The following is an 18,671-nucleotide window of genomic DNA, read 5'->3' as shown; positions in this document are numbered from 1 at the left end:
AAGATACTTGAATTCATGTGGCTAAAATAAAGAGAAAGCTGGTCACTTGTTTCCAAGTAAAGATTTATATAGACATTCTTGCCATTCATCCTCAGTCTTTAGGAGCTATGCTGTAATTTAGACATTTGGCTTTTATCCCTACTTTGGCTAGTATCTGGAGGCTGGAGTGCAATGGGAAATGTTTTGCTTGTGACCAGATTCCTTCCTCTTCAAGGGCAATGGTTTATGAATGACCTTTCCAGCAGATTTTTACTGCCAAATTTTAATAGGTAACAAAAAAAAAAAGTGGAGCTTTTCCGATTAAGGGAGCTGGAGGAAACTGAGAGACTGGAGATGGGGAGACTCGTGGCTCTACTGAGCCAGTTCTGAACATCCCGGCCTTAGAGGGTACAAGCTTCCATGAAAGGGGAGCCGAGGGATTCTTAGGGACTCTTCCTCGCACTCCGTCCGGCTCCAGATGCCCTCAGGAATATCTCGTGAGTAGAAGGTTGTATTTCTTCATCTGGACTCTGTCGGGAAAACAGAAACCATTTTAGGTATTTCAAGCAAGAGGGAATTTAATACAAGGAAATAGGTGTTTGTAAAGTGGCTTGAAAAGCTTAGGAAACAGTTGGAAGGAAGTAAAGAGCAAGGAAAGTTGCTGCCGGCTTGCCGGAAATGGGAACGTAGAAGGCACCAGAACTTTCTCCCACTGCCGTAAGAAGCAGCTGTCCCGGGAGCTCCCCTGGAAGCAGCTGCAATTCTCTTACTTGCCATCTGTCTGAGCATCATTCTGCCACTGCATGAGGAGGATCACGCCGTCCCCCTCTCTGCCTTCCACATCTTTTGGGAATGCCTCTTGCTGGCAGGTTCTAAACCCAAAACCCTGTTGGCAAGGAGTTGGAAAATACAGTTCCTAAGCTTCCAGAAAAGGGCTGGGGCTGAGGCCGAGTTGACAATGGACCAGAGCACACGTGTTTCCTCATCTCACTTTCTACAATAAATGTGATCCAGGGTAATATCGAGGGGAACATATTCCCCAGGAAAAATGAAACGACAGTTCTCCCCATGGTAGCAAATATAAAATACATCTTTCCAAAAGGAGCCTGGTTCAGCTGCTTTAAGCCTCGATAGGAGAGCTGAACTGTCAGGGTCTTTATGTTCTTATTGAAATAATTTATAACAGCTTCTGGCTCTTTTGGTGAAAATAACAGTTTTGACCATTCCAGGTCGTATGTTAGGGCTCTAGGCTCCCCGATCGCTGCTGCCCCCTTTGCTGTATGGCTCCCGGATCACTGGCCGTGTGGCTGTACAAATAGATCCCCGATCACTGCCCACGTGGCTCTACAGATCCCTAATCATTGCTGCCCGCCTGGCTGTACAGCTCCCCGATCACTGCCCATGTGGCTCTACAGATCCCCAATCATTGCTGCCCCCGTGGCTGTACGGCTCCCCGATCACTATCCACCTGGCTGTATGGCTCCCTGATCGCTGCCCACCTGGCTGTACGGCTCCCCAATCGCTGCCTGCTACCACATGGATATACGCCCATCTGCGTGTCTTCTCCCCCGCTCCTTATCATGGCTTTGTCCTGGGTCGAGGAATCATCTGTGACCCTGATGGAAATGCTGATGCAGAATACAGATTTGACCTTCCAAGCCCTGTGTGAGTAAGGCAGAGACCTGATCTTTCAAAAACACAATATCCAAGCTTTGTTGGCCATCCTCTGAACTCCTAAGATAATACCTGAGTTCACTTTGCTCCAGAGCCACGCCCTACAGATCCTTTCCTTGAAAAGGAAGATCCCTGTCATCCTTCCCTCAAAATAATGTGAGGAACACTACTGTATCTCCTCTCGAGCTGCTTCTGAGTGTCATTCCTTGCTTTCCCACCAAACTCCACTTCCTTGTGCCTGCCGGAAATGCCACCTCTTTTATTGAATTGACAAAGCTGAAGACTGTCATTCTCCTAGCTTTGTAGATGAGAAGGTAAAATTTATTTTTTTAAAGATTTTATTTATTTATTCATAAGAGACACAGACAGGCAGAGAGAGAAGCAGGACGTGGGACCCGATCCCAGGGCTCCAGGATCATGCCCTGGGCTGAAGGCAGTGCTAAACCGCTGAGCCACCCGGGCTGTCCCGAGAAGGTGAAATATAAACCTGCCACTTAAGAGTCCCTCCTTTTCCCATTTCCCTCCCCTGCTTTGAACATTGCCAGAATTCTGTAATGTTCTCTTCCTTCTGTGATCCCTTATTTTAAGGGCAGAACGTCAGGAGTTTACACATGTAAATGTCTTACTACATTGGTTTCTTTCCATCTGTTAGACGCCTGAACAACTAAGCCCACAGCTCTCTGGTGTTGCAAGATGTTTTAATGAGTAAGAAGATGAGTGTAGGAGTTCTCGTCTTCTGGGGTTCCCAGCAAGGGTCCAGCAATAGTAACTGAGATTTACTGAGCACTTACTATGTGCCTTGCATTCTAGACACTTTTTGTTGTTCCCTATACAGAGCCTACAATGACCCTCTGAGGCTAAAGCTCTTATCACTCCAGTTCAAGGTCCTTGAAGTTTTGCCCAAGGTTATTCAGTTATTACGTGGTCAAGTCAGAATTTAACCACCATTTTCTGAGCCTGCACTTGTTTAATCCAAGAGAAATGTTGTTCTATATAGTAGAAAAATGGGATTCATAGTTACTGTGAGAACACCCATGTCCTTTCACTTAGAGCAAGAAAGTTACTTAGATTTCAAGTGAGGTAATACGTATCCTCCAATTATACAATCATTTGGTAGGTAAATGACTGCTTCTCTACCTAGCTTACCCTTAAATGACATAAAAACAGATCATGAAACTTTTGATGTTTAGAACAGTTGATTCTGGATGCATGGTTAATTATTCTAGGGATTTATGGCAAAGCTAGAATGAGTATGAGAACAGCATTCATGTGTTACTAACATCTAAAGACAGAAGTACGGCTGTATATTATTAACCTTCACAAGGCATTAGTCCGTATGTGTGTGGCACTAGCTCATCCATTTAGCCTGAAGAGGCAGTATCTGACCTGAGCAAAATGAAAGGGGAGGTACTGAGTTAACTGTTCTCTTTACTGCATACTGGAGAAGTGGCCACACTTGTCCTCGCCAAGTACAAATTTCTCCTGGCAAGATTTACACCTGCAAATCCCACGCTGTGTGTAAGCAGGTTGATTCTCTCTGTATTTCTTATTTCCAACCTGCTTCAGAGGAAGCCGTCACCGGCTACACAGCAGGTCTTGGTGATGGTCTGTGTGCTTGGTGGCAGGGTCAGAGAAGAAGTCCACCGTCTATGTTTTGTCATCAGAGCGGTAGGAGCAGAGTGGCCAGTGCTTCTAGGATTCTACCTGTTTTGTTCTGCAAAACACGTCCACTGTCTAAAGCTAGTCTCATTGTTCCAAAACTTACTTAAAGCTGTAGATTGAGGAGAGGGATCCTGGGGTTTTGCTATTTATTCATTCAGTACATTATTATTGAATACATAATAGTAGTAGTAGTTGTTGGAATGCTAATAGTAATTGCCTTGTAGTAAGAACTTGTGTGTTAAACAAGTTCTAAGCCTTTGTGTTATTTCTCACTGAATCATCAGACTCCTGTGAGGTAGGTATGATGATCCTCCCTTTCTAAGTGATATAGAGATAAAAGTGAGAGTTGTGCCAACTCTAGGTCAGGTCAAGTCAAAATTTAAGAATGATGCAGCTGCCCGGAGAGGAAAGTCATGAAACAAAAGTCACACGCAAGAGAGACCCCATAGAGGTCTTGCAGGTTAACTCCTTCAGCTCTGCCTCCATGTGGGGCACTTGTTTGCTATGTCCGGTTGGGAAGGGTGCTTTATTTCTGTTTGGTTCAGATTCACCATTTGTAAATAGACCTAATGTTTCTAATTTACACAGTGAACGAGCCATCCCAAAGGCTCTTTGGAAGATTTATAAATGCTGAAGCTGGAGGGATCCTGTTGACACATGAATAAATGTTATCTCTTTGCCACATAATATTTTCGCCTCTGAAATTCTCTTGAAACTTAAATCTGTGTCGCTTATTCACGTAAAATATCTGGCTAAGTATTTGTTAACACCTTAAGATGCTTTTTGATGCAGGGTTTTACAGAAACACAAAAGGCTTACAAAGTCTACGGAAATCTAATAGAGTCCCACAATAGTGCCTTTCAGCACAAGGACAGGAGCTGTTCATTAGCTTTTCCTCCATTTCTCTTTCATATCTGGCAGGAGCTGAATTGGCCACACCACACGCCTTTTTAGTAGATGATTAGGTTTTTACCAGGCCTTGGGGAGGATTATTTGGAATAAAGGAAAAATCAATCTTAATACTTCCCCCCAGGACCAAAGGGGACTGAGGTCTGGACTGTCACTCAAAAGGTGTAAAAACCAGGGTGTCTGTGCTGGTTTGCATTGTCTGGAAGTCAAATCTACAGCTAACGGCCTTGGAGGACCTGGGGCTTGCTCAGGCTTGTTACCATCAAGCACTATTTCATGAGTAACTGGATGTGATCTTCCCTCGACAAAACTGCAGTGTGTAGTTTATCCTGTTGGCTTAGAATTGGCCTCTTATCCTGTGGTAGCCCAAGGGAACGATTGTCCTTTTTTTTTTTTTTTTTAATCTTGGTTCTTATTTTTGTTTTGCCCTTGACAATGAGCCTTACACGGATCTCCCTTGTTTTCCCTGTATGGGTCAATATTTGGAATAATTCTTCCGTTTCACTCATTGCCTTTCTGGGGGTTCAGTTTCCTACCCTGCAACGGAATAATGTTCCAAGCTAATAAGCTATTTGGAAGACATTAGGTTAAAGGCACTGTGATGATAAAATGAAAAGAAAAAGACACAAAATTCTGTGATTTGTCCCAAACCTGCAGATTAAATGCAACAGGCATTACTGCTGAGTGTAAGGAAGAGCTAGGCTGGGAGAGATGCCTGGAAGAGTTAAGTTATGGCTTTTGTTCTCACGGATCTCACAAGCTACCAGGATTCTCTGCAGCATGAGGTGAGCTGTGCTAAGACTGGAAAAGGAAGGAGGAGGCCTCGTGTTACTGGAGTTCAAAGGATGGCCCTAGCTTTGTGGCAGGCACTGTGAGAGAGGCTATGCTCCCCATTTGGTCCTCACAACAGCTCTCTGAGAAGACATGTGAGGAACAGGAGGCTGACAGTTGTTAAGAACTGTGCTCTAAAGGTAATAAAAAGTGAGAGGATAAATTCTATTCCTCTGGGAAGCAGCAGGAAAGAGCCTGCATTCACAGCAATGAAAATCACTCTTAAGCAGCATCCTTAAAACTGAGTTCTTTATAAAAGTTTAATCTTTGGTCTTTATTTATTTATTGCTATATAATAAATAACACATTCTTAATGTTATTGAACATCTGTGTCATTGGGCTGGACAGTGAGTGGGACAATCATACTTTTCTTCCCAAAGCATTACCACCTGCAGCTAGGGTGATATAAGACATTTAGGAGGGGAGAGAGACAGGTGAGAAGGAGATGTTCCAGAGAACGCAAAGTTATGTTGCCCATAAGTCCATGACTGACAGGGGAAAAGGTGTAACACGTGCTCATTTAAGAAACAAATGGCAGCACAGAAAAGAAAGTAGGTCTTTGCCTCCTATACCCACTGGGAACAATTTTTTTTTGACATAAATATATTATCATTTAGTAATTAGGCCCTAAAAAAGCAAACATAAATAAGACACGTTCACTTTGTACTCCAGTTATTCCATTTTTAATTTCTTTTGTCCTTCCTGGTAATGTATTTCTTCCATTTTTAACCACCCCATTTAAAAAAAAAAATCTCTTCCATTTGTCCTTCTTCCTGTAAAAGTAGACAAAAGAGAGCTAGCTTCCTTCCAGAAGCAGCGGTGAGAAGGCTTGGCATTCTTGCCACATGGCTAACAGCTATAAAAGGATGCATTGGTTGGGTGTTAGACCTCACAGAGTAGGCTCTGTTTCCGGAGCTGGCTATACCTATGCCTGTACAAGGTCTCATCTGAATAACGTCCCCCATATCCCCGCATTCTTTGCCATTGTAATTCTATAGGTCAAAGAACAATCTGAGTCAGCATTCTGGTTTTCAAAATCAATTGATTTTACTAGTTCAAACCAAAAATTTCTAGGGAAATCTGTACTGAAAAGAACTAGGTAACATTTAAGGACAGAAGAACCACTGCTTCTGAAATAGAAAGCAAAATGAACAGAACCTACCAAGCATGTTTCTTGTATGAGGCCAGTCCTTATATAGAAATGTAGCAACAGAACTTCACTAGATTCAGGATTGTTTGGCACATGGGAAGGAGTGACAAAATAAATGACTTGCTAACAGTGCCGAAAGGTAGGACTGCTGGCAGAGAATAGTGAGGGGTTAAAAAATATGTCTCCGGTAAAAGAAAGAATGATCAAAAAGAGTCACCATAAAACATTAGTTTGGAGTAATTGACTTAGATCAGAAGGAAAGGACATCTCTGTCTTAAGAAAATTCAAATTCGGGGAACCTGGGTGGCTCAGTCAGTTAAGCATCTGCCTTTGGCTCAGGTAATGATCCCAGGGCCCTGGGATCAAGACCCACATTGGGCTCCCCATTCAGCAGGGGAGTCTGCCTCTCCCTCTCCTTCTGCCTGCCAGTCTGCCTACTTGTGCATGCACATGCGTGCATGCTCTCTCTCTCTCCCTCTGTCAAATAAATAAAATTCTTCTTAAAAAATTCAAATTTGATGCTAGAAAGACAGTAGAGCCTTGAGCATATGAAGATAACCTCTGCTTCCAGAAACCAGTCAGTTTCATAAATAGATAAGTGATTTTTTAATGGACACTTATAAAGTGACTACTGTGTACAAAGTACTAGGGCCGGGGTGGTTAGCTTGTATAGGTTTGCAAAAAATTCAAGGGCATTAATAAAAGGTAGGGATGGCGGAACAGAGACATTGAGAAGACCAAGGACAGAGCTAGCTGGCGTCGAAGTTCCAACTTGGAACCGCAGCATTAGAGTGTTTGACACCCTTAAATCCTCAGTGTTGGGCTTGATAGTAGTACATCCCTCAGGCATGTAAGGAGAGGGAAGAGTTAGGTGGAGGGTCTCCTGTCACAGCCCCCTTTGACTCTACAAGCCCCTTGAGTTATCAATGTCATAGGCCTAGTCAGCAGTTCTATTTTTATTTTTTAAAAATGTCAGCCAGGTAACAACGTCAAAGGATCTCAGAATTATTTACAGAACCTACTAACACACTGCTCTGGGAGTTAGAAGGATGCTATTACCACAATTTTCTATATAGGAAAACTGAAGATTGGAAATTAGATAAATTTATTCCAGGTTCAAGCAGACATCATCATGTGGTGTCTCATTTCTCTGTACAGATAGCAAGAAGAGTCAAAAATAATGGTTGTACCAAAATTTGATCTTCTAAAATTTTCAAGTGAGAAAAATCTCATGGGATCTTTCTTCATTGTCTTCTTTCCATCTTCGAAGAAATTTGAATTCACAGAGTTAACCTTTCTTTTTCTTCCATGATAACCATCTTTCTCTTTTCAATGTATCATGTTGATGACAGCTGATACCAGTCAGTCTAAGTTGATATTGTAACAATTTTAGATAATATTGCAGATGCACAAGGACATCCTCAGATGAATCAATTAAAGAAGTCACAGTAAGTTACCATTGAAAGTGTGGCAGCTGCACCCTTGAAAACAGATGCTCTTCTGGGTCTGAATGAGTCCAATTTTGACTAATTTTAAGACTTAAACACATTTCAGTCTGGTTAATATTAGGATGTGGAACCACTTGAGACACCCTAATGTCCTAGGCTGATTGCTTCTCCATGACAGTATGTTGGCTTTCCTTGAAAGTTACTGGTTATTTGATATGCCAGGGATTTTATGTCAGTAAAAAGAGAGGACCCTCAAGGCTTGGCTGCCACAAGGTGGACTCATGAAATTAAAGTGACTTCTTAAGGCAACACAATTTATAAGGAAAGTGCTTGGGCTGTAGGGATTGACCAGAATTCCTTTTAGACTGTACTTCTGCAGGATACCTGAATAGCCCAAGAAACCAGCTACCGTGAACTACTTCCATATCTCCACTCTGTCCCCAGAATATGCTCAAGAAACTGAGGAGTTAACAATTGTTAGATGACAAGTTGTGCCTTCTCTTCCCTGATTTTCACCAATCTGTTACTATGTGAATGATTTGTCCTGTCATGTTGGTCAATTAAATCATTTGTTCTGTTCATTAAAAAAAAAGCATTGATTGAGCTCTTGTAATACCTCCAACAGATATAGATAGATATATAGATATTCTGTGCCCTGTAGGAAGACATACTGATAAACAGATAATGTCAATGGAATATGGTAACTACTGAGAATTATGTGGAAAAACAAAACAAAACAAAAAACCCCAGAGGAGTCAATGACCCTGGCTGGAGAATCAGACAATGGTTTCTGAATCAGAAAGTATAAACAGTGTAGAAAGAGTATTAAGAACCATCCAAGATATAGAATTCTGAAAGAGCAGGATATGTTTAGGGAACCTGCTTTAAAAAGGTGTCAGATTAAAGGGCCGGGAAGGCAAGGGGCCGAGGTCAGAAAGGAAAGAGAAAATGGTGAAAAACAGAGAAAAACCGTAGTGTTAGAAACCAAAAATCATGGTTTTGCGAAGGAGCAATCAGGCCTTGGTAAGGACCTTGGACTTCAGCATATAAGCAGCAGGAAACACTGATGTTATTATTACAAAAAATTAACAAAGTCTCATCTGTGTTCTAGAAAAATTACTCTCCTTCTCTAACACATTTAATGAGCTAAGTATGGAGGATTGAATTAAGGTAGGGGCAAGACAGGAGGCTTATTCTTGCAGTAGTTCATGGAAGAGAGTAGGGCCAAACTAAGAAAGTCACAGCGGATACAGAAAAGATAAAACATATTAGGAGGCATTTAGGAAATGAAATTGGCAGAAATTAGTCTTTGCTGGGGAGAGTGAGGGAGAGGAGAGGCTCAGAAATTACTCTCAAGTCTGCAGCTGAGATTCCTAGATTGCTACACCACTGACGCACAGGGAATTCGGGATAAAGAGCAGATGCTGAAGATAGATAATGGGTTTAGTTGTGAACACAACTGCATTTGAGATGCCTGTGGGGTGTACAGGTAAGGCTAGCTTGCACACAGTTGATCAAATGAATTTTAGGAGTCCTCAGTCCCCGGATAATAGCAAAACCCATGAAAATGGATGAGCTCACTCAGAGAGAACATACAGAATGACAAATAAGGGAAACCGATAGAGGAAATAATCCTGGAAACACCGGCACTTTGGGGTGGGCTAAAGGAAGAGGATCCAGGGAAGGAAATGATGAAGACAATGGCAGAGAGGTAGAAGGACACCCAGAGGAGTAAGTTGCCACCTAAGCCGAAAGAAAACAGAATTTTAAGAGGGAAATGGCCAGGCACGTTGAACATAGCACAGAGCCTTTCTGAGATTAGTACTGTAACGCACCCAGTGGATTTGGCGGTTAGTATATCACGGGTGATGATCAGAATAATGACGTAATCAGGACGTGAAGGCAGAAGGATTATGGCGTGTGGGAGAGTAAATAGAAGGCAAGACCAGAGAGAAAGCAAGTGTTGACAAGTCCTTTGAAGCCTTAATGAGAATCTGAGGTCCTTAAGAGAGGAGGGACAAGAGAGTAGGAAGTAGAGCTGCATGACTTGGGGAAAGTTCCTGAGAAAAGGAAAAGGAGCTAGAGAAGCACTAGCGAAGGATAGCCAAGGGGCACTGAAGGCATTTTCGAGATTCAAATCCAGAAAATTTCAGTGGCAACAATCCACACTTTCGTTTCCCTGTCAAAAGATGAGTTGCCAAATTAGCCAGAGTTAGATCAAGTTGCTGCCGAAGAATCTACTTAAAAGGTCATTGGGCAGATGGTGAAACGTGGGGTTCTCTAGCTACAAGCAAGGCTGGAAATACAAACATTTAGCTTTCTGGAGTCTGTGCCAGAGCGAGCAAGGAAGAATTGGAGGTAAGTGTGGGTTCACCTAACAAGCAGTGTCTGCCCTGGAGAGCAAGCTTCATTCAGCATCCTCACTGACCAGTCAGTACAGAAAGCCACCGTTACAGTGACACAACTAGAGTCTCAAAAACACCTGCTTTTATGCAGCGGTTCTTTTTTTTTTTTTTAATTATTTATTTATGATAGTCACACAGAGAGAGAGAGGGGAGAGAGAGAGAGGCAGAGACACAGGCAGAGGGAGAAGCAGGCTCCATGCACCGGGAGCCCGACGTGGGACTCGATCCCGGGTCTCCAGGATCGCGCCCCGGGCCAAAGGCAGGCGCCAAACCGCTGCGCCACCCAGGGATCCCTATGCAGTGGTTCTAAGAGCAGCAGGATATTATGAATGATCTGATGTGACCCATCCCCTAGTATTAGCAAAATAACTCGAAGTGTGTCTCTTAATAAAATGATCAAGTGCTAATTATTTTTAAAGTCCATTGGATGTGGGCTTTGTGGATATGAAGCGCAACCCCTGAAGTATACAACCACGGAGCCTCTAACAGGATGTGTGTGCATGTGTGTGTCCAGTAACCTCCTACCTCCACTGCATCCCAAGCCAATTCTGTCAGCAGTTCTTTTTTTTGTAGATTTTCATTTGACATTTAGAAGAGAGTTCACTGTTCTGTGTTGTATTTGTTTGCCATGCTTACCATTTTTTTGCTCAGTATATTCCTTCTTGTTAAGAAAACTTTGTAAATCTCAATAAGCCCTTAGGAATTGACAGGCCGGCTTCTCCGTAGAACTCTGGGCGTGATTTTTCATAGCGCTTCACTAAAATGTTCTTGTTGTAGATTGCAGTCGAGCAAAACATACAATGTGTTGCTTTTCTAAGCTACTTTTGCCTCACTCATCCCAAGTTTTACCTTGACTGTTTGTCTTCCATTAATTAACTGCTTGGATTTTTTTTTTTTTTTTTAACTTTCATGGTGGAATTTGTCCAGAATGTCTTTGATAGAGTTTAGGAGATTGGTATAACTTTTGACCTGAAGCCATGAGCCTGATCTCTTCGGGCTCTGATTTCTGCCCCTTATCATTGGCACATAAAGAGCTCTCAAACCCCAGTTAGGGTCATTCAACAGCAGAGTCCAGGGACTCAAAAGCCCTAACATGCTTTCAAGTATTAGAATGGTGGTACTTAAGAGTTGCTGTCGGGCAGCCCCGGTGGCTCTGTGGTTTAGCGCCACCTTCAGCCCAGGGCGTGATCCTGGAGTCCCTGGATCGGGTCCCACGTCGGGCTCCCTGCGTGGAGCCTGCTTGCTTCTCCCTCTGCCTGTGTCTCTGCCTCTCTCTCTCTCCTCTCTGTGTATTCTCATGAATAAATAAATAAAATCTTTAAAAAAAAAAAAAGAGTTGCTTTCATCCAGCCTGCCAAATGAAAACATTATGAAGGCAGTGATCTCGCCTTGCAATCGTCCAACTTGGGCAATGTTACCCTTAGAGAGGGGGCAGGTTACTGAGCATCCTGAATAATGCCAAAGCTGGTGGTAATCTTAAATCTACGTCATTCCATTTTATTCTTTCTTACGGATCAGTTCCCTTGGCCTGAATTTGTTTGGTTTTCATTTAATCTTTGCCATAATAATTTATTAAAGTCTGGTTTCCCAGAGGAGAAACTTGGCCTTATGAGGCTGGGCTGTCTTTCTGGGCTGTTCTCTGGGCTTAGCAAAGTCCAGAAACAGATGCAGCTCTGAAAGGCCTGTGGCTATAGAACCTGCCACAGCCACACGTAACTCTCTGCCCTGTATGGTGACCTCCTCCCGAGTTAGTGATGCTTTGCCAGATCTCATATCCCCTAAGTGCCCTCCCTCCAAAAGATACTGCATCCTCTGACAGAAGAATTCTCAGGTGGAAAAGCAAAAAATACTGATAATGGAATTTCAAGATGGAATTATCTTTTAAGTACCTTGTCACTATAATTAAGCTTAAGACTCATAACCTGGACAAATCAAATCACACGCCAAAGAATAATAATAATTGCTTGTTATTTGTATTAATATTAAATGAGGTTGATATGCTATTTTTCTGTGTGTTTTAGCCACATTAAACCATTTAATGCTCCTCAAAACCACATGTTGTAGGTAATAGTACTCTGTTTTACAGTGAGAAACTAAGACATAATTTAAGTATTTCACTCTTGGTCATGTAAGTAAGTAGTGGAGACAGGATTCAAAGCCAGTCTTGGAAACTGTAGAGTAGCAAAAGAACTTTTGAATGAAATTGCCAAACTAATTGTTAGTGATCTTTGAGAAATTATGGGGAACTGGATATGCAACAGAGGCCTAGACATAAATATAGTTCACACTTTTGCTGTTCAGTATCTTCCCGAAGAAAATGTCTAAGTGCCTTAAATATTTTATCAATTACTTGATAGAGATACCGAAAGTAGTTTTATCAAATTTTCCAAAAAGACCTTTTGGGGCTTTTAGCTGACTATAATCTCTCTATGAGTTAAAGTAGAATATGGCACACTTCCTACTCCACCCCACACCAAGAAGATTTCAGGCTTCTGTGCAAGCAGCATAGCATCTAGAACAAGGGAGCTAATAATTCTGTCCGGACAGGACACACCTACTCTGTATTATTTATTATGTTTGGTCCTGAGAGCTACATTTCAAGGGAGATCTAGAACAATTGGAATATTTTTGTTGGCAAATTATGAGAATTGTAAAATAATTCACTCTGACTATATGAAGAATAGCTGAAAAACTGGGGATAACTAGCCTGGGAAAAGGAAGACTTCAAGGAAGCCAAAAGACATGGTATCTTTAATACCTGAAGTGCTAACACATGTGAGAATGAATGTGAAGTTGGTAGAATCAGAGCCAATGATTAGAAATTAATGGCAACAGATACGGCTAAATGTAGATGGCCACGTCTTTCAGAGATGGCGTAGGCTGCCTTAAAAATTATCAAGTTCTCTTTCACAAACATTTGTGTGAATATGCAACCAGAAGCATAGCAGCCACTTGAAGTTGTACAAGTGACACAAGCCTAGACCACGTGGTTGGGCCGGATGACTACTAAGGCCACTTTCCATCTCTGAGATTCTGTTCTATTAACCTATGCATTGATTGAAAGCAATCAGTGTTGAATCAAGTACAGAAATAGTCTATCGTGTCTTGGACATCTAATGCTGCCAACACCAGCATTAGCCAAATTGGCAAAAACATGATGAGCAACAGAGTAAGATGTCATTTCAAGCAGATCTATAGGTATCTGGTGCAGTGACTGATAGTTTCTTCTCCTTCTTTCAGTGTTGTCTCCTGCTCAAGAGAGCCATATGAACATGGATCTTCCTCCAGTGTCAGAGCAGATCATGCAGACTCTGAGTGAACTTGCCAAATCCTTCCAGGATATGGCTGACCGCTGCTTGCTGGTCCTACATCTGGAAGTCAGGTATGACACAGCCAAGCACAAGACTGCAGTTTAAATGCATCATGGGTCATATATCACTTGCTTCTTTCTAGAAAGTGTCACCATAACTTATCATTGATGCCCTTTTTATATACTGACTGTGATTTTTAGTGTTAATCACCGTGAAAGTTTGGAATCATGTGCAGTATCGGAAATACAGTGATACAGAGTTTGCCTGGCCTGTGACATCAGAATGATCTGGATTTGAATGTCTCTACCAGCTACTAAGCCATCTTAAGTCAATTTTACTAATCCTGCTTTCTTTCTTTTTTTTTTTTTTAAGATTTCATTTATTCATTTGAGAGAGAGAAAAAGAGCATAAGCAGAGGGGAGTGGCAGGAGCAGACTCCCCGCTAAGCAGAGAGCCTGACATGGGACTCGATCCCAGGACCCGGGATCATAACCTGAGCCAAAGGCAGATGCTTAGCTGACTGAGCCACTCAGGCACCCCAGTAACCTTGTTTTCTTATTGTAAAAGTAAAACGGTAATTCCTAACTTACAGACTTTGTAAATGAAATAATAATTAGTACAATGCTTGCCACAAAATAAATGCTCAAAATGTGGTAACTTTATGATTATGGTGATTTTATTGTCACTGATATTTTCACTAATGTACTCTGCTGATTAGTGAAGGAGTATACAGATGCAAGAGCTATGACCCCTTCCTTCAAGAACTTACAACCCAAGAAGAAATTACATTAAATAATAATTCAGGACAATAGTTTCAAAGACTCCGTATTCTTGGACTCTTGTTTTTTCCCCTGTGGTGTGGAACAAGCTAATGCTTTGGTGGCCTCTCTTATCACATCTATGGAAATGGTAGAAAGAAAAGACTGGGAAGTTTTCAATCATTTGTTCATTCAATAGACATTTACTGAGTGCCCTCTCTGTGCTAGGCAGTGTTCTAGGAATTGGGATACAGCAATGAAAAAATCACTCAAGGGCCCTGCTCTTATGGAGCTACATTCTAAGGGGGGAGGAGGGGAACAGGCAATGAATGAACAAAAATGATAATTTCACATAAGTACAACTAACAAAATAAAATAACATAATGAAATCAAGCAGTGCTATCCAATAGAACTATAAAAGTGAGCTATATGTTCAAACCACATAATTAAAATTTTCTAATAGTCATTTGAAAAAGTAGATAATATAATAAATTATATTTTTTCTAACCCAGTATTTCCAAAATATTATCATTTCAGCATGTAACTCATGTAAAAATTATTGATGAGCTGCATTTTTTTTTCTGTACTAAGCCTTTCAAATCTGCATATTTTACACTTACAGCACGTTGAAATTCAGACTGGTCACATTTCAAGTGCTTCACAGCCACACGTGGTTAGTCCTAACATTCTGGACATTGGAGAGATTAGCTGGGGTCGACTACGAAGGGGTTTTGGCTTTTTTGGCTTTCAAGTAGTATGGCCAAAGGAAATATGACATGGTAACAGGAAGGAACCATCTGTACAAAGAATTTCTGACAGAGAGGGCAACACCCCAAGGTCCCAAGACAAGCGAGCTTGGCAGGGTTGAGGAATGGAGAGGAGTGTCACTCTAGCCCTGTGAATAAGGAAGTGAAGAGGAGTGAAAGGTTACATAAAGAGGCAGGCTAGGGCCTGACCATGTGTGGTCATGAAGCCTGGCCGATTAGAGTGACCCTCAGACCAAGTGAAAGTTGAGATTTCAGGGATGTCTGGGTGGCTCAGCGGTTGAGCACCTGCCCCTGGCTCAGGGCGTGATCGGCGGTCTCAGGATCGAGTCCCATATCAGGCTCCCTGCCTGGAGCCTGCTTCTCCCTCTGCCTACATCTCTGCCTTTCTCTCTGTATCTTTCATGAATAAATAAATAAATAATTTTAAAAAAAGAAAAGAAAAGAAAGTTGCGATTTCATTCTAAGTGCCTGAAGAAGACATAGAAAGATTTTAAGCAAGGGAGAGAGATTCATTCATTCATTCATTCACTTTTCATTTTTTAAAGAGCACTTTAGCTTTTGTTTGGAAAAGGGATTGTAGGAGGAAATATGAATGGAAGCAGAGTGAGTTTTGAGACCAGGTCCAAGCACCAGGGTGGCAGACGTAGAGGTGTGAGAAGGGTTGATTTGAGATATATTTCGAAGGTAGAGCTGATGAGATGTGTCAATCAGTTGGATTCGGTGCAGGGGCCAGTGGCAGTGAAAGAAAGGATCCAAGGCAAACCACACCAGCTTTGGGGCCAGGGTAACTATGTGGGTGCCAGGGCTGTTAACTCGGGTGAGAAAGTCTGAGGGAGGAGAAGAATGGGGGCATGGTGGTGGACATCAAGACTTCCATCTTGGAGATGTTCAGTGTGAGATGCTTACTAGACCTCTACATAGCAACGTCAAAAAGACAGCTGGCAGATACAGATGTTTGCAACTGGAGGATCAGAAAATTCTAGATCGGAAACTGTATAGTAATACATCTGTATTACCATGAGACATTATTAAAGTCCATGTAGCATTTTGTTTTTTCATTTGGAGTCTTTACTAGATTAAGGTTTTAAAAACGTAAATAGGATTTTAGTTCATGTGTCTGGACTCCAGTTAGAACTTGGATGTCTTTCAGGTGTGCTCAGGCAAAGCATAATTGATCATGTTTTGTGGGTGTCGTTTCTTTTGTATGCCGCGTGCTTTTTTCATTCTTCATTATCTTGTCCAGTGAGTTACTTCTTAATTGCTTGTGAGCACTTTATGAGCGGAGTCAGGGAAGCAGCATTGCAGATTTGAAGTGTTTTATTACACAGCATCATTTCTGATATTTCTTACATGCAGCTGTCCAAAAAGAAAGGCTCTTCCACTATGTTTTCTGACTTGTTTTACAATAATTTTTAGATTTGTTTTATATTTATTTACAAGCTGACAGTAAAATAAATCAGGTGGTTTCTATGAATAGATACATGCAATAGGCAGAAACAAAAACAAAAATCAGAAACATTCTGATGCCTCCATTACTTGGGTTGCACAGAAAAGCAAGGGAACATCGAATTAATTACTATCACAACTCCTAGAATTCATGCTATTGATTGTGTTGGGAACATAATGTGTTCCACATCCAGAATTAGCCTCTTGGAGTGTAGTTCATTCTGAGTGGGAGATTTTCAACACATGAGAGTAAGTCTTTTAGATCCTTAACCTGTATTCTGCCCTTTTAATATTTGTACGTCATGACAGTACTATTCTTAATGCTGCACACACTTTGGTCATTATTTATTAACTTTACAAGAAACCATTCAGTACAATAACACCCATTGCTATATCTCTTTTGGCAATCATTTAAAAACAGATAAAGGGGAATCCCTGGGTGGCGCAGTGGTTTGGCGCCTGCCTTTGGCCCAGGGCGCGATCCTGGAGACTCGGGATCGAATCCCACGTCGGGCTCCCGGTGCATGGAGCCTGCTTCTCCCTCTGCCTGTGTCTCTGCCTCTCTCTCTCTCTCTGTGACTATCATAAATAAATAAAAATTAAAAAAAAAACAGATAAAGGTCATTGTAAGAATGAATAACAAAAAGCACCGAGTTTTACAGTCCCTGACACAGAATTTTCTTCCCTTGACTTTTATGAAAAGCACTAAACATGTTTATTGTTTCTAAATTAAATTCCCTCACCTTCTCATATAACATGGTTTCAGCATTCAGGTTGCTTTCTTATGAATATGCTGCTCATTGTCTTTGTTCCTTTTAAAGTATAGTGGAGATACAGTGAGCACTGGGTGTTATATAAGACTGATGAATCAGGGACGCCTGAGTGGCTCAGCGGTTGAGCATCTGCCTTCAGTTCAGGGTGTGATCCCAGGGTCCTGGGATCGAGTCCCACATCGGGCTCCCCGTATGGAGCCTGCTTTCTCCCTCTGCCTGTGTCTCTCATGAATAATGAAAATAAATAAAATTTAAATAAATAAATCTTTTTTAAAAAATGATGAATCACTAACCTCTACCTCTGAAACCAATAATACAGTATATGTTTTTTAATTGAATGTAAATAAATTTTTTAAAAAACAGAGCAATGGGAAACCTTAAAAAAATTTTTTAAATAAAGTATGGTAGATAAAACTAGGCAGAGAGCCCCATGGATGGTTCAGGTAATAAATATTGACATACTTCATTCTTTCCTTGTCTCAGTAACAAGCGTTTGTGTGCATGTGTGTTTATACAGTTAATAATACGATAAAACGAGTAAGGCATTTCACTGGCAGGTCAGTACATTGTACTATGGTAACGCTAAAATAAGGAGAGTGCCAAGCACTTCCGCTATCCCAGTGGTTTACAGTGGAAGAGACTGTTGTCCCCTGGAAGGCAGGAATCAGGCGTACCACTTTTATTCTTATGGCCCCAGACCCTGGATCAGTCCTGCTACATAATAGGTGCCCGATAAAAACTTGAATGCTTCTTGAGAATTAGCTGGTTTGAAATGAAACCCAAAGTAAGTGCTTTTTGTCCAAACAAAACCTGTTGTTCTTTAAAGAAAATGAATTAAAAAAAAGAAAAAAGAAAATGAATTGATTTGGAGACTCAGTTTTCACCCAGTCATCTGCTACATGTATCTCAGAAGTACAGAGGCTGCGTGGCCAGCATCTTCCTTGTCACTATAATCTCCTAGTGGTTGTTTTGTTCCCATCCTGCCATAAAAGAGAATTAGGACTTAGGCCCTGTCATTCAGGAGCTGCTGCAATGAAGAAGTGGCTGGTTAGTGCTGTGTCTGGTGCTTTTACCCCAGAAGCCACTGGAATAGGAGAGAACAGATAGAATAGACAAAGAAATTAATGGGGAAAAAAAATAGTGGGAAATGCTGGCAAGAAGTCCAAACAACTTCAAATGCCGAAAATTTGTCTTATTCACCAAAATATCTTTATATCCATAGCCCATATTTTTCTGTAGCATCGTTAAAGTTCAAACCAGAAAGTGTTCTCAAATCCAGTAGGTTCTCTGTTGAAGGACCAATCCAAAGAGCATTGGACATTTTACCTGTGTCACTGTAGGTCACATTTAACCAACAAGCACCCCTTTCTGCAGTTTGAAGCATAAGGCAAACAACACCTCCAAAAGATGAAAGACATGGTGCGACCATTAAAAATTGTTGAGGTGTTTTTTTTTCTTCCTATTTGAACTTTAGGAGAGGAAAATTAAGTTGCCATTTGAGCCCAAGATGCCAGGAATGTCGCCTTTATCAGCTGATTTTTCTCACCATCAGGAGGGC

The 18,671-nt window shown here is 41.5% G+C and overlaps 1 protein-coding gene across 2 annotated transcripts in view; it reads left to right on the top strand.

The window, feature by feature from the left end:
• EXOC4 (exocyst complex component 4) overlaps positions 1-18,671 on the top strand; it is a 746,310-nt gene that overhangs the window by 666,208 nt on the left and 61,431 nt on the right. For both annotated transcript variants that reach the window (XM_055307533.1, XM_055307534.1), the window contains exon 15: positions 13,299-13,440. In XM_055307533.1, the coding sequence (XP_055163508.1) occupies positions 13,299-13,440 (142 nt within the window). The remainder of the gene's footprint in view (positions 1-13,298; positions 13,441-18,671) is intronic.

The sequence above is a fragment of the Nyctereutes procyonoides genome, unplaced genomic scaffold (genome assembly GCF_905146905.1).
Source record: "Nyctereutes procyonoides isolate TBG_1078 unplaced genomic scaffold, NYPRO_anot_genome, whole genome shotgun sequence".
NCBI classification, from domain to species: Eukaryota; Metazoa; Chordata; class Mammalia; order Carnivora; family Canidae; genus Nyctereutes; species Nyctereutes procyonoides.
Note: the sequence above shows the minus strand (reverse complement) of the source record. Positions and strands in the feature narration are given on the sequence as shown.